This window comes from Megachile rotundata, chromosome 11, assembly GCF_050947335.1.
Source record: "Megachile rotundata isolate GNS110a chromosome 11, iyMegRotu1, whole genome shotgun sequence".
Lineage (NCBI taxonomy): Eukaryota > Metazoa > Arthropoda > Insecta > Hymenoptera > Megachilidae > Megachile > Megachile rotundata.
Window position 1 is genome coordinate 7,763,900 of NC_134993.1, and position 16,823 is coordinate 7,780,722.

At 33.1% G+C, this 16,823-nt stretch overlaps 1 protein-coding gene and 1 long non-coding RNA gene across 9 annotated transcripts in view; one reads left to right on the plus strand and one right to left on the minus strand.

The window, feature by feature from the left end:
• Nucleotides 1-16,823, minus strand: part of Mp (collagen XV/XVIII-type protein multiplexin) — a 582,981-nt gene that overhangs the window by 57,721 nt on the left and 508,437 nt on the right. For 6 of the 8 annotated variants that reach the window (XM_076537422.1, XM_076537424.1, XM_076537430.1 and 3 more), the window contains one exon: nucleotides 11,784-11,861. The exons of the other annotated variants lie outside the window; for them this stretch is intronic. In XM_076537422.1, the coding sequence (XP_076393537.1) occupies nucleotides 11,784-11,861 (78 nt within the window). The remainder of the gene's footprint in view (nucleotides 1-11,783; nucleotides 11,862-16,823) is intronic. 8 annotated transcript variants of the gene reach the window in all.
• LOC105663150 (uncharacterized) overlaps nucleotides 1-16,823 on the plus strand; it is a 34,894-nt gene that overhangs the window by 12,883 nt on the left and 5,188 nt on the right. The window lies entirely within an intron of this gene.

Here is a 16,823-nt window from a genome sequence, read left to right on the forward strand (position 1 = left end):
AGGATACCGAGCACGAACGAATTTCTTGGACGGTTCGGTTACAACAGGCATTATCGAGTAATCGTGTCAGAAAACCCGAAAAAAAGGGATCACTAATTAACTCTTGCAAGACTGAACGACGATCGCTACGTATGTGATGGCGTAGTTTTGTGTTTTGATGTTAGTAATTCTTATTATGCAGTCAATGGATATTGAATTAGGACCACTATAAATTTCCAGAATTTGTTTTCCGTAAAATTGGCCTGTTCAAATTGTAATTATATAAGTTATTAGCTACTATCATACTACTACCGTACATTAACACGTGTTAACCCTTATCGGTCGCTAGCTTTTCATACGTGATTCTCACTAGGTTGTAGCTGGTATCTTCGTCACTTGAATATTTTATGGGCATAACTTTTCTTTTCTTATGATGCAATATGATCGGACTGCTAGTCTCATCACTAGAATGAACATCACTTTCAGAACTGCTTTCGAAATTTTCACTGTTATCTTTACTATCGAAATTTCTACAATTTTCTTTATTCATTTTTGGGCTCAATATTTCGAAATTTGAGTACAAAAGGCAGTGATATGTCAGTGAAGATGTCAATTGCTCCGTTACTGATGCTTAACTCACAAGTCAATCGTGCCCGCATTTCATAAAACGCAAATTTTGACTGGTTTGCTCGTTGTCACCTCCCACGTGACGTGCGACCGCAGCGACAAAGTACTGTTGTCACGTGAGAGGTGACTTACGACCGTTAAGGGTTAATATCAAACACAAAAATAATAGCAAAAATACTAGTCAATATCAATGTTTGAGGGCATCCATTTTAAATCATATGGAGCCATTCTGTTTAAAGATAGCTAACATAACGTCAACATAACCTCTTTTCACTGCCTATTAAGTACAGTCCCTGGGCACCGAATTACCACTACAAATTTCCAACATTTTTCACGTTTTCCGTAAAATTAAAAGGCGTGTTTAAATTCTAATTATATAATTTATAAGCTACCATGATACAATACTACTATAAATAACATTAACACATGTTAATATCTTGTATTTCCACCCTTTGCTTTGGACACAGCTAATATCGGACATGCTCTGTATACATTGATCATATGCTTTATATCTTCATTATTTTCCCAAATATCTGTAATTCTTTTTAACTCGGATAATGTGGTTGGAGAGTTGTAAACTAGTCTTTTGAATAGGCAGATATTTTCTGTGGCATTCAAATTTCACCTCTAGCGCTATCGATACTCGAGCCTAACGTAAACGCTCGCACGGCCCTTAGTCGCTCATCACACAATTTATTATCACGATAACAAATTGCTATGTATATATCATTATCAACGTATTTAGTAATAATTTATGCCCTAAGATTTTCCATGTATGACATAATTATACCGATAAAAGTGAAATTTCACGTGGTCTTAATCGATGGCCAGAAACTGTATGTATAGGTAATATGCTATACAAGTAGTATGCCATATAAAAGTAATATACTGTACAATCAATATGCTATATAAAAGTAGTACGCTGTACAAGCAGTACACTACAAAAGTATCCCCTATAAATATAGTATACAAATTTTTTTTTAGCGATTTTTAACCAAATATTGAAATACAGTTGGCATACATTCTTCTATTTATTTAGGAACATATTCCCTTCTGAATTTTGAATTATTTTCATCATTTTCTGTTCCTCTTAATTACATTACATTAAGTCAGTTTGGTATTCTTTGTTTGAGTACTGTTCTTTCGGCCGAAACTAAAAGGATTAAGTTCTATCGATTGAATTTGTATTTTCTGTTGATCGAATCAGTGAGCATTGCTTTCGTTTGCAGGGAACGATGAGTATTTCCTTTTATTGTTAGGTCTTAATGTAGCGGATGTCATTATCGTTTATTTTTATAGAAGAATGTGTTGCGTTAAGTAGAATTAATTTTTTATGTCATGGATGAATTTTTTATACTGGATATGTTTCTGGAAATCGTTTTCAAATCATTTAAACTTCAAACAAGTTTTGAAAGTTTCAAGTTTTTAAACTTGTGTACTTAGGAATTTTCAGAATTCCAAATATCAAAATTTAGACATTTGATTTTGAAATTTATGTATGTGGTGATACAGTAATTTTGTAAGTTGGAATTTTGGAAATTTGAGAATTTGAACAATTAGAACATTTGGAAATTTGAAAATTTCAGAAAACTGAAATTTGGAAGTTTTGTAATTTTGGAATTCGGGGATTTGGAAGCTTGAAAATTTGAAACTATGAAAATTTAAAAATTCTAAAAACTTGTGCTGTGAAAATTTCTAAGCAAAATTTGTAAATTTGATAGTTTAAAGATTTACAAATCTGAAAATTTAAATATTAAAAAATAAATAAATTTGAAAATTTGAAAAGTCGAACAGAATAAACTAAAATATAACTGTATAACCTATATAGAAGAAATACAGTGTTACTGCAGTGTTGCGATAAAGTATACCGTGTTAATGAAACATACTATTCATAAAATATACTACATTCAAACCCTATCGCAAATCACATATAACAGATCTTCTTAAAAAACCCTTCCTTTTCATAACTAATTACAAACCAAGGTAATAAAGTGTCGACTACTATCATCTTCAAAATTAAAGTAATTCACTTTGAAAGGCCATCGTATCAGGTCAAAGGATCCTTTTAACGAAAATCCTTTTACCAGCATTCGAAGATCGAAATCTTTCAAGCATTCTACTATGTGACCAGCAGGACAAATCAAAGTTAATTCTACTTGGTAAGCTTAATTCCTACGAAACTTGGATCTTTCCGTCTAATTGCCAACGAGACGGTTAGGTGGCAAAAGCCAAAGTTCCTCTTCGATCTTTCTATCACTTTTTCCCCTCTTCCTATATTTGTCTTCTTCTCTATCCACTTTTCTTTTTCCTCCATCTCTCTTTCTTCGCGTTCCTTTTTAACACTCTCAATTCCATGAGTCTCTCTCCTCTGTAAATTTCACAGTAAATCATCCAATTTCTTGCACTCTATTCATTTGCCAGCGGAGTAACGTAGATTGAGGACCGTGACGTTAAGGAAACACCTCCGAGGCAATAGCGCTTTAATGAACCTGCTTTCCTATTGATTTGTTTCTTGTTAATTTCATTCGGATAATTTGATTCCACGTTTTCAGTTCGTTCAATTGAATTCGCGGCGTTTAACGGGAAATTGTTACGGCTTTCAGCGATCGTTGCGTGAAACGAGCCGAAATATGGCGATTTTATGTTTGCCGCCATCTTGTAATAAATTTATAGCGCGGGATATTTGAGACTGTTGAATTGTATCAATTTTATCGGTGGGAATTCTTTCATAAGTTGGCACAATGGTATTTGTATTGTGCCATATATGAGGATTGTCATATAAGGGATTCTCAATTGTATGACTGCCATTTTGATTTCTATTATTCAATTTTAATTCATTATTAAAATAAAACTATAGAAATTAGAATTTATTATCAAAAGGAAAAAGCATAGAAACTGTAATTTATTACTGAAATGTAAGACCATGGAAACTGTAATTGAGTATTAAAATGCAATAAAACCAGAAATTATAGTTGATTAGAACAGTATAAAACCATAGAAGTTATAATTGATTACTGAAACACCACAAAATCATAGAAGTTATAATTGATTATTAACCAGAATAAAACCATAGAAATTACAGTCGCCAAAATGACAAGAGACCATACAATTTACAATCGATTTTTAACTATAAAACCACTACACCAGTCGAAATGAGTCTCAGATTGGTTTTACAATTTCATTTTAAAATTTTTATTCTCTATCACATTTTTGTCACGATAATGACTTCTGAGGATAAAGTATAATGAACTTTATTTTCGCTTCATTTATTTGGAGTCAAAATTGTATCTACTCATGCCAATACCAGTCATTTTCACTGGTACTTCTTAAAGTGGAAAAGTATCCTATAATCTGTTTGAACCCGAAATCGTTTATGGGATATTTAGATAGATTTATCGATGTTTTCTTATGAAACTTGATCGCATATGTCTTATGTGGCGCCACACAATAAACATGGCGGCGATGTAACGTAACGTAGTCATCTACGTTCCAGGCGGCCATTTTGTATACCATGGTCGTTAGAATAGAACCTAATTCTTTTTCATATAACCGGCGAGCCCTAAAAATAGCTGAAAGATTGAAAATCACTGAATTATTGCTAAAAGTGAAGAATATATGGATCGTTCTGAGGATGGTGAATTGAACACGAGGAAAGCGAATTAGAAGAAAATGAAATTGGACCTTACAGTAATATTATAAACAAAGAAAACATCCGTCTTCGGAAAGTAAATAAATATTTAAAATTTGCGTAAAAGTGCTTGTGTTCAAATTCTGAAGATGAAAATGAAAATATACGTCATGAAAATGAATTTACCGTCAATTGGGGAAAAATAGGGTTCTAATTACATTATTACAGTTATTACAGTTGTCATGTAGTTATAATTCCATAACATGGATTTTTTTTGAAAGACAGTAAACAAATATAAAAATATTCCCTTATTACTTTTTACCAGTCATCGACTGCCTTTGGAATCTCAACTGTCGATAGTTCTAAAGTGACAGAAACCAATAGAAATGATCAAATACCGATCAAATTTTACCAGTTAGTTAAAAGTATAGTTTCAATTAACGCTAAGGAACTGTAATTACTTAAAAACTGCAAGCTTCAAAATAATATTTATATTGATAAATCGTGATAACACCAGTTCTAGGGTTAGCACGCTTCATCATCACCCAATTATAAAAATACTACGTAAATGTCATAGTTCGCAAAAAATTTCTGGTAAGCCGTTGAACATATGCGTAAGAACACAGAAATCGTTTTATAGAGATAATCTGACGAATACTACGAGAATAATCTTGGAAATTCTGATGGGATATTGCATTAGCGCCCAAAATGCTTCGTTTCTCAGAAAGCTTCAAGCCTTTTCATCCTCATTATAGAGTTCATCTTAATCCAAAGGAAGTTGGACGCACACGGTGCTACGACACCCGTTTCCCAAACTTGGTCGCTCTATTAAATCTTTTGACGATTAAATTTAATAAAGAGATGAAACGTTCGTTTAATTCCGCTTCGCTGAATTCCGAACAGAACTGATTTTGCAGAAGTAATAAAACGCGATATTTCTATTTTATGTGACTTTTTTTGTTTTTATGTCTTTCAATGGATTAGTAGTTATGAGAGTATCTTGAAAGCAAGTATTGTATATAATAGTGTACATTTAACTATACACTGTTTTGAAATTTCACACTGAAATTTTTAATTTGCCAATTTACCAATTTTGCAATTTTCAAGTTTCCAAATTTTTAAAATCCATTTCCAAATATTAAATTTTTAGAAAAAGTTGCTCAGAAGAGTAATCTTTATAAAATATTTCAAGATCAAAGTAAAGTTCTCTACTCAAAATATCTTTTATACAAAAATAATTATTCACCGTATTATTTATACTGGAAGCTGCGTTAATCCGATTGGGTTAAACCCGTATCAGGTTATGAAACCGCTAATTAGAAGCACCACCACACAAGATTATTATTAGTAACATTTCAGTGCAATACATTTTTATCATGTAACTTACGTCGGTCACATTTTCGTCAACATATCCTGAACCTCCTATGGCGTCGATATCGTCTGAGTCAAGGTTCATGTGCTTATACAACTACAAAACAAATTATCTGTTAGAACCATAGATTTTAGATGAGGTAGTCAGAGAAAATTTACAAAATATGTAATTTTCAAATGTTTCCAATATGCGTCTATTAGTGCAACGAGGTGCTTCCGTGGTGCTTAAACTTAGCGTTGTCTTTTATTCACATGTAATATACTTTTCTGGAATTTTTTAATACTCTTATAAAACGTGTTGAAGGCAAAAAGTGCGAATCAAAACATATGAAAAGGATCATTCAATTGAAACGGTGAGCGAGTGAGCCAGTAGAGTGAGCCACTATAGTGGCACCACGTTATCTACGATGACATTCGCGAAACTATAGCGGATCGTCGTACAAGGGGATGGTATCTGTGAAAGCCTGTACGTGGCATCGAAAAAGCAATCCAAACTCATTATGTACTTTTGTAACTTTTTAATAAAGTGTTTGAAATTCTATGTTTGTTACGGATAGAACTGGCCAATTGAGGCATTTCAGAGCATGGGATGAGAATTTAAAGATAAACATAAGATTTAATGAATTTAGCGGGGTTTTCGGGGACGACTGGTCAAAAGCAGCAGGCATGGCGAGTTTCCATGCCTCGAAGCCCTACGTGCACGGGGAAACCTGTGGCCGTATTCGTCGAACACCATGAGTGTCTCGGCATGAAAAACACCATCGTAGCACCGGGGGTAACCAATCCGCCCGGGAGTGGTGGTGCTCACCAAAACACCGAGGGCCACTCCGCTCGGGAGAGGTGAGAACCCGGGTGGGGGCGAGCTTGCTTGCCCTGCGCTCCGGCTAGCTGTCTGCGGGATCGGTCGCACTCGAAGACGATAGATAATTAATTTTTCTAAGAAATGTACACGTGCGTGGTGCACGTGGCAATGGCACGTGGCAAAAGTGGCACGTGGCACATGCTCTGAAATTCCGAGAAAAATGCCAATTAATAAGTATTTGATCCACCGCGAAATGCCGGCGAACCCAGGTGCGTACTTCGGCAGAAAAGAAAGGCACTCCTCGGCGACGTCTCCTGATGCGTAATTTTCGAGAAACGAGTACAAAGGCGCGGACCGCTCCGTTTGACGGCGGGTACCGGCAAGTGCCGGCGCGACATCGGTATCGGCGCGCGGCGGCTCGGCCGCAAAGGGCGGGCGGCATCGCGAGGATCGGTCGTAGAGGGATGACCGCGAAGCCAAGGTCGACGGAGGGCACGTGGCAGATTTCGAAAAAATCGGGTGGTTGCTAGGAGACGTCGTAGGGGAGTGAAACGTATAAAATAAGCGAGGGCACCGGGCCCGCGGCTTCATTCTCTTATATTTGTTGCTACGCGTTTCATTCTTTATATTTGTTGTTACGAGGCTTCACTTATAACTTGTCACTACGGGACATACTTGTTGTCATTACGGACTTTACTTGTATTTTGCAAAGACTTTCATTGCGTGAGCAAGTATTTCGGCATTTGGTTGTAATATTGATGTCTATCACTCGCAGACTGAATCATAATACGTTGTTATAATAATTGAAATAAACTGTGCGTATTCACCGTCGAAAAATTAAGTTGTTCTGATACAATGTTAATGTGACATGTTTTTCTTAGTTTTGCGTATGGAATATTTTGGTGAACCTTGCCGGTAAAAAACTGGGATACCATGTATGTTGGTTACACTGTTATTATTCTGGTTCATTTAACTTAAGTCAGAATATCGGTCATTAAAGAAGAAATAAAATTTGTAATTATATAGCATATATGATGATAAAAAGCGTTCTAATGCAGCAAGATCGAAGATAAGAACTATACTACCATATTTACCTAAGTAAAGATATGATAGATAATTTATAACATCCAGTTGCACCATGTATTTATAATATATAGTCATTATCGACGAGCAAATCTGTGGATCGTGACGTTATTTCATGACATGACTGGTATTTCTGCCAGTCATGCATTTATTAGATGCAAAACTATAAATACAAGTAGAAACAATGAAACGTAAGTATTAATAATATGTACTTTTGTAAAACTGGGATGATGGTCTGATAAAAACATAGATGGTTTGTGATAGAACAAATTTGTAAAATTAATTAATGTTAAACTTAATATTAAAATTCGTACTAAGTTGCAAGGTTGTAAAACTCAAATTTGACAATTTAGAAATTTAGAAATTTAGAAATTTAGAAATTTAGAAATTTAGAAATTTAGAAATTTAGAAATTTAGAAATTCAGAAATTTAGAAATTTAGAAATTTAGAAATTTAGAAATTTGGATTACAGAATTTGGGAATTTGGAAGTTTAGAAATTTAGATTTGAGAATTTAGAAAATTCCAATTTTACATTTGGAAATTAAGCGTGTGAACCAGTAGAGTGAGTGACTATAATGGCGCTGTGTAATCTACGATAACATTCGTGAAAGCCACTATAGTGGTGCGTTGTGCATAAGAGATTAAACCTGCCTTACCCTTCTACGCGCCAGTAGCAGGATTGCCTACAGTACATACCATAGTCAACCCAGGAATTGGGGCGTAGGAGGCTACCCCAGGTGTTTGGAAGGACCACGGTTTCAATTGGTCAGAATAGAAATTAGGCTAATTAGGCCAAAAACAATAACAGTCGGCAAACGTCTTAAGAGTGAATGAGATAGTGTGAATTGCGTTCAGCAGTTGTTATTGTTATTCTTATTTGCCGAAATGTAAGGCTGGAAGCCACAGTGGAGGCATAGTACTTTAGATCGACATCTCTACATACATACCGCAATATGATGCTAAAGGTTCATATAATTCTTATAACGAATCAAAACACGACCAAAATTGGTCCACGTTTTCATACGGAAATTGAAAAAATTGCCCGCGGCTGATAGGGTAATTACCCAAGGAAACAGGCGCTCGGTTTAAAGGGAAAATTGAAACGATCGTATTCTGAACACATAATTGCAACTGCAGAATGTCGTAGCACGTACGGCTGTTTTCACTGTGGCAATCAAGGTGTTAATAATTGATTACCCATAACACCACCTGTCGACCAAATCCACCGTTACAGCTTCCAGATCTAATAATCCGGTTGTGAATCCTATTGAACGCGCGTAAGATATGAAATTTCAGATTAATTGATATAATGATAACATAGGAACGTTTAAAATGATGAAAGTTTGTGAGAATATTTATTCTTGGAGAAGAGTTTAATTGGTGGACTTAGAGGAGTAAAAATTGCTGCTGGGATCAATGGAGAAATCGAAAAATGTGGAAAATTTGTGAATTGATATTTTGTTTGAAAATATTTTTTTTTATTGAGAGTGTATAGGTTTCAATTTGTTAATCTTATTGGTGAGGTGTTGTGTATTAAAGTGATATAAAATATAATATAAATATAACAAAATATAATATAAAATCATTTAAAATTATATTAAATATAAATATGAAAAATGACATAATTAGAATGAGACAAATTTGTACGTTACGATTGATTGATTGATTTTATAAGGACCTCGACTCCCACGATCATTGGTCCAACATTACGATTATACTTGAAATTGGAATATGTGCACATTACTTTTTCATTTTAGCTTTACTGAAATGACATCCATTTGTCAAAGACATTTTACTTTCAGAGAAATAGCAGCAAAAATTATACGGCGTGTGTGGAGTATACGCATTTGAATTTATTTCAATAGAAATACTTCAATTTCTATTGCTTTCTGAACGAGTCCATCTACGATTTCACCTGTTCATGGCTTTGAAACCGGAACCTCTTTTCAAAACCGATATCTGTTTGAAAATAATTTTTATTTGCATATTTTGGTGTGTAATTCTTGTTAATTATAAATGTTAATTATGCAAAAATTAATGTAATTAACTTCATCGGTTTAATGTTGCAAGTTATTCGTTTATAAGAATTTATATTGGTACTTATTTAATTAATATAACTGAATAAATTAATAGTTGATTTGTGAAAAAATTAAAAATAATTGTAACTTCAATATTTTGACATTTTTAATTAAATAAAGTAAACTCAGTAAAGTAAACATTTTAATTAAATAAAATAAATCGTTAATAGGCATATTTACCTGGCCAAATACAAAATAATAACTGTTTTATTAAAGATGTTATACAAAAACTGTATTTTTGCAAATATCCCTAATTTATGCATAAAAGCTCCATAAAATAAGAATTTAAAGAAGAGAATATAAAATAGTAAAATTATTAACTCGATGACAAGAACGACAAATTTAATAAAGTTCTTTGTAATAATCTTTTGTTATCAGAAGTTGTGCAATTGAGCAGCGTGAAAATGAAAGCATTTGCTTTCTGTGGGCAGAAAAAAGCTCGCCGACGAACGTTGTAAAGTGGTCGTTACAGGCGTCGGTATTGTTAGTAGTTACAAAGTTAATAACAATTACAAAGTAACAAGCAATCACGCGGAACGTGCGCTGGATCATCAGACTTTTTCCCTCCGGCATCTCTTTTCAGTCGAGCTTGAAATTCAATTTCAGTCAACGACAGTGTAGATAAAATATATCGAATATCAATTCAGTGACCATGACCTTGAAATTCATTATAAAAAACATTCTCACAACTTCATTCGTTATTGTTTATTGAAAAGTTATTGATAAAGGAAGATTGAAGAATGTATTATTACTTTTATCGACATCTGCATCTCCACATGAAGTGATGTATTAATTATGTATTTTAATAATGAATTAAAAGGAGTTGTTTTTTTATTTCTGTTCATAAGGAAATATAACCTATAAATTAGTTTCAGTTCCTTTTTGCATTCAAATTGTAAGAAAATAAAGATGGGGTTATGATTTTATGAACTGCTCTTTGCAGTACAACAAATGAAGTAAATAATATCTGTATTCGCAATGGGTTAATTTATAAATAATTCTATGTTGATAATTTAGTATTGAAGATATTTTAGTATGTTTGATACTTCACCTTTTTTGAATCTTGAGGAATATTAAATAAATTGTAGTTACACGTCAAAGAAACATCAAAAAGTTGGAACTTTTCTCTATGATATAACAAGTAAAGAAATAAATAATATTTGTATTTGCAATGGTTTAATTTATGAATAATTATGTCGACTATTAAGTATTAGAAGTATTCTAGTATGATCTAGTATGAATTTAAAGAATAATACTGAATAAATCATATTTACATATTAACGAAGCGTCAGAAAATATGTAGGACTCTTTTTGTGGCACAACAAATAAAAAAATAAACAATATTTGCGTTTATTTATAAATAGTCCTGTTAATTATTGAGTATCGAAGGTATACTACCATGACTGGTACTCTAGTTTTTGAAATCTCAAAGAATATTATTGAATAAATTATAATTACACGTCAACTAAATGTTTCACGCCGTTATTTAAGATGGCGCTGTATTGGCGCGTAACTCAGTTCTATTCAAATTGTAATCAGACACTTTACATTGTATGTGTTAAATGCAGTAAATATAACGTAAAAAATATTTATTACAAATGTAATAACAGTCAAAACGATGTGAAATAGCTAGATGAAGGAATAAAAAGATTAAAATTAGATTATTAGTGAATTTTTATCAAACAAAAGACAAAATGTTATTACGCACTGCAGATATATTAGTATTAAAAAAGCTTACAATTTACGCTGTATATACAAAAAATTAAAAAATTCTTGACAAATATTAAATAAACAATTACTCATCAAGTGTTAAAAAGCATTTGTTACTTCTCTTCATAATACAACAAATAAATCATAAAAAAAATTAAAGAAATGAAAGATATAAGAAAATTTTGCGATATAACAAAAACTATGTACATAAAAAAATTAATCATTCTTTAAAACTGCAATCAATTTAATTTTATGGTTTAATTTCTACAGTAACTTTTTAATAAACAAAGACCAGATATAAAGCTGCTCAGCTTCTCTAAAATATTTCAAAATCAAAGTTATTCGATATATTTCTCATAATAAATTATTCATCGTATTTATAGCGGAAGCTGCGTTAATCCGATTGGGTTAAGTACGTACTAGGTTATGAAACGGCTAATTAGTAGCACCACCACACATGATTAGTAACTTTTCAGCGGAATGTATTTTCATCACGTAACTCACGTCAGTCATATTTTCGTTAACATATCCTGAACCCTCTAACTCCTCGGCATCGGTTAAGTAAACGTCGTCCCCATCGAACTACAAAAGAAATTATCTGTTAGAACCATAGATTTTGGATGAGGTAATCAGTGCAAAGAATTGAAGCGATTTTTTTCCATAGAAGACCGCTGTCTCGTTTATCATATCGCGTGTTGCGTTATGTGAGACGGGCGATGAGATTTATTTCGTTAAGAGAAGGAGAATTAGGTGGTGTGATGATTGTTGGGATTCGACTTGGAATAATTGATCTGATTAATTTTTTTGAGGATATTGGGTGCATGTAGTGAAGTATGGACCTTTTGGAGAGTATAGGGATATTCGGAGTAATTGATCGGATTAATCTTTCTGAGGGTTTTGAGTGCATGTGCGGAAATGTGGACTTTTCGGAAAATGTAGAGATACATGTATTAGTATGGTAATATTTGGTAATGTTTGTAACTGAGATACTTAGAAAAATAGAAAATTGGAAGTATAGACATTTACAAATACAGGAATGTCAAATTTCCTAAATCCATATAATAAAAAATTGTAGACTTTTAAGTTATTAAATATTATAATTTTGAAAATCTTAAATTTTCACATCTAAATGCTTAAATATTGTACTTTTGAAATTCCTAAATTCCCAGATTTTAATTTTTAAATTCTTAAATTTTCAAACTTCCAAAATTCCAAATCTTCCAACTTAGCAATTTTCAAACTTTTATTTTCAAATAAAAATGTATAATAATTTGTAAATGTAATAACTATTGTAATATTATATTCTTATTCCTATAACATAATGTAGCATATTTTCTTATTTTCTTATTTCGTTACTGTAACGCAAAGTGATTTTCCTATTTCCCTATTTCGATACAATCAAGTTTCTCCAGAAAATGAAAAATATATAATGGATAATTACACAGTTTAATGAAAGAAGAACAAACGAAAGGATTATGCAGTTTATGATTTGAAAATGCGTGGCATTAATGGCCCGATATTACGGACCAATATTACCTATGTGCGTAATACGTATGCACGTTGTAGATACCGATATCGTAATAACATGTTATATCACCGACACAAACGGGATAATTAATTGTCCCTAATATTCCAGCACACGGAAAGCCTTATGCTTGTTTTACATTAAACATCGGTACGCAAATTTACATAGCACAAAATGGAGGGGTTAAGATACACGTAATGGCGAATTACGTGGGAGCAAATATCGGAGCAATATAAGGGTAAACAAATTAATCTTCTATTCTATTAATTTCTGTGAGGGTTAATCAATTCTCCATTGACACTATTCCGTGTAATTTACGCGAGCTTTCGCTGAAATGTACGCGTGTTCCAATTTACAACAGTAATTTCTGATATTTAGCCCTTAACGGACAATTCACCAGAATATACCCGACACTGGGACGTTTAATATCCAGCTACAACAGTCTCTGGTCTTCGAATTATTTTAATTTTAATGTCTACTTACAGAAAAGGTTCAATGTGGCGACCATTTGCATCAGAACACTTTCTGAATCGAGAAATTAATGACTTACCAACATTCTATAGCGTATAATCTTTCTGAATGTGCAGCACTTTTCCCATCTTCAAAATAAACTGATAACATGTCTGTGGGATCGGTTTATCCGGGGTTCATCGAATACGATCGGGCGTGATCGGGCGAGCGGGAAACGTGGACGATTGGCGCCAAGATAATTCGGCGTTACTACGAGTTTGCGTGAAAATTAGCGAGGGAACAAAGAAGCGATTAGCAATTGTTTCGTTTTACGCGGGAATTGGTAACGAATAAGGAAAATGGCGTGGCGTCGCGGAACAGTCCAGTCGTAACCGTTGAAGTAGCACGTTGTCCGAAAAGTTGTCCGAAAAGTTGTAGCCTAAGTGTTTGTACTTGATTCTTTATACTTTTGTTGATTTTTATATTCTTATTAAGTTATTAAAACTAGGTTATTGTTATTCCCAAGAAAAACTTTCTAATCCGTCAACCTCGATAATTTCCGATCCTACATGTCTATCTTTTCCTTTTCAGAATACTTCATTATGAAGTGATAATTCACCGTATCGTCGTATTCTCCGTACTAGAGACGTAACAGAGACTAAATTTCACTGTTACTGCTTAACAAAAAAAAACAAAAACTCACAATTCGTTTGGTGACACGTGACCTCTCAAAGCACGTAGAATAACATTTGCTGTTCAGTTAGGACAATTCATAATATTGACCAGAAAGTCACGATTTCCTAACAAGTTAGAATTAAAATATCTCCTAAACTAATGATTTCTCATATAAAGAGATTAATACTTTTTGTAAAGAATATGATGGAGTATCAGTTGATGCAATAAAAAATATATGATTCCATTTAAAAAAACATTAATGACTTTCATATGTCCTTTACACATTCGCCTACCAAAAAAAATATACCACCAGCATATGCCACCCTCAAAACCATTCAACTTTATCTAAAACATTGTTTGTTATGAGTAATAATAATAACGCAAATCTAGATGGCAAAATGTGGTGAGACACCCTTTATATAGCAATTTGTTATCGTGATAATAATCGTTAATTGTAAGTCCTCCGACATGTTTATGTAAGTGTTCTTTTTTATCATTTCTTATAATAAAAATTTTTAAGATTTAGGAATCTAGAATTGTGGGAACTAGCGAGAAATGCAGTAACTTGCTTTTTAGTTAAGATTGAACCAACTTGATTGTTAGGTTAAGTTACATACATTTTTACAGTAGTACAAATTTTGTTTTTATGTTGAACAGTAGAAATTAATTTGATCTTCGTACATTGTTATATTTTATTTTATTCCATTCTTACAGACATGAAAAATGTGCCTTCACTACTTTCAAATTATGACACATTTTGTTAATGAACTTTAAGCTACTTTCCCATGTTCGAAGTTAAGATTTAACAAATCCAGAAATCATTCCACGTCTACGAGAACACCACTTTTAGCCATTCTCCTTTTTCAGCCTCATTTTTTCTTCTTTCTACCTTTTTACCACACTTTTACTCCCTTTGAAATAACTGGCTGTCCTTTTGAATATTCACTAAAAGATTAAATCTTAGAGACTTTCGTACATTTCGCGATAACTGCGTCCAACAGAAAAGTTTCATAAAATTTAATGCAAATACCGAATATGGATAGTATGTAAATCGTGTGTAGACTTACGCTGTGTGGGGAAGTAAATCATGAATTTTAAAATTGCCAGTATTGGACTGGAATAAGGGACTTCAAACTTCAATGGTAGAATATCTTACGATATTATCAACTTAATACATTTTTTATAGTTCCTGACCATCGAATTACCACGATAAATTTCCAGCATTTTTCATATTTTCCGTAAATTTGACCTGTTCAAATTATAATTATAATGATACACTACTACTGTTCATAACATTATCAACACATGTTAATATCAAACATAAAAATAATAACAAACATACTAGTCAGTATCAATGTTTGAGAGCAGCCACTTTGAACCATTTACAGCCATTTTGTTTTAAGATAGCTAATATAATCTCAACTTAACCTCTCTTCATTGTTCTATTGAATTATATAACAGTAGAATAGTATACATTTTATACACACATTAAAAGTAATATTTTTTATATTTGCATTATTAATCCCATTTGAAGGCATATAAATCACAATTATATTTATTAGCCTATAAATTGATTCAAAAGCTTCTCTGTGGTAAGTAGTCAAACTATATAATTTTTTCACACTTCTTTACCCATTAGGAAAGTGACAATCATTTTGTAGAGAATTAAGCAGAAATACATGTACTTGTTCTAATGCACAATAGGATTTTCTTATCCTTCCATCGAGAAATTCCAAGTTTTTCAAATTTCTAGATCTTCAAGTCTCAAAATTTGAATATCCTTAGGTTTCCAAATCTCAATGTTCTTAATCCCATGTCCCCAAATTCCTAAATGTGTGGATTTAAATCCCTAAATTCTCAAATTGTTAGATCCCCAAATACCTCATTAGAAATATCCTTACATCCCAAAATCGTAAGTTTCCCAAATTCCTAGACTCTCAAATTTCTATATCCCTAGATACCAAAATCTCAAGATTTTTATCTCAAAGTTTCCCAAATACCTAAATTCTTAACATTCTAGATTTTCAAATTTCTAAATCCCCAAATACTTCAATTTCCATACCCCTTCATCCACAAATTCCCAGTTGTCCAAATTTTGAAGTCTCTAAATCTCTAGTTCTAAAATTCCTAAATTGCTACATCTCATCGACAACCTCATGATGCATATCGCACTCTTTCTCGTCTACCGTATCGCACCTCAAGCCGCGTTTACATCGCCTTAACATAGACGCTCAAGGTATTTAAAACGACTCCAATGAAGTATTAACGCAGTCAAATGAATATGCAATGCACGCATTCACCGAATACCCAACGGAGTGCATTCTACGTTTCAGAATGTGGCTTTAGGTTTGTTCGAAGTGGCCAACTTGCAGGAAAGTTTCGTAAAGTCCCGTTCACAGTGCGCGAATTTCTCAACGTCGAAGAGCGTTGTACGCTTCTTTCGTAATTACACACGTTTCCATCTTTTTTTTTATAATTTTTCAGCTCATCGCTTAAGGGCGCGAATGGTATTCCGTGAATACCGTTTCAACGGAAATACATTGAGTCCCGCGGGATTCCGGGTATGAAAAGCGGTAAAATCATTAGAATAATATATTAAGGGGACGGAAATGAAAAGTACGATGAAATGAATATGCATATGCAGCCGTCGATAACGACCACGTTATAGAATTTATTAACAAAGCGAAAACTGCATATCGTGCACACATGTTTAAACGAGCGAATTATTCATCTCGGAGTAAACGAGATAGGCTTTGTAACGATTTTTTTTAAGAACGGACAATGCTTCTTCGTGGAATTTACACGGAACTTTTCGCGTACACAGAAATGTAAAAGGTATAATTAATGTAGCTGAAGTTTTTGCAAGTTTCCAACGGGAACTGTGGTTGTGGAAG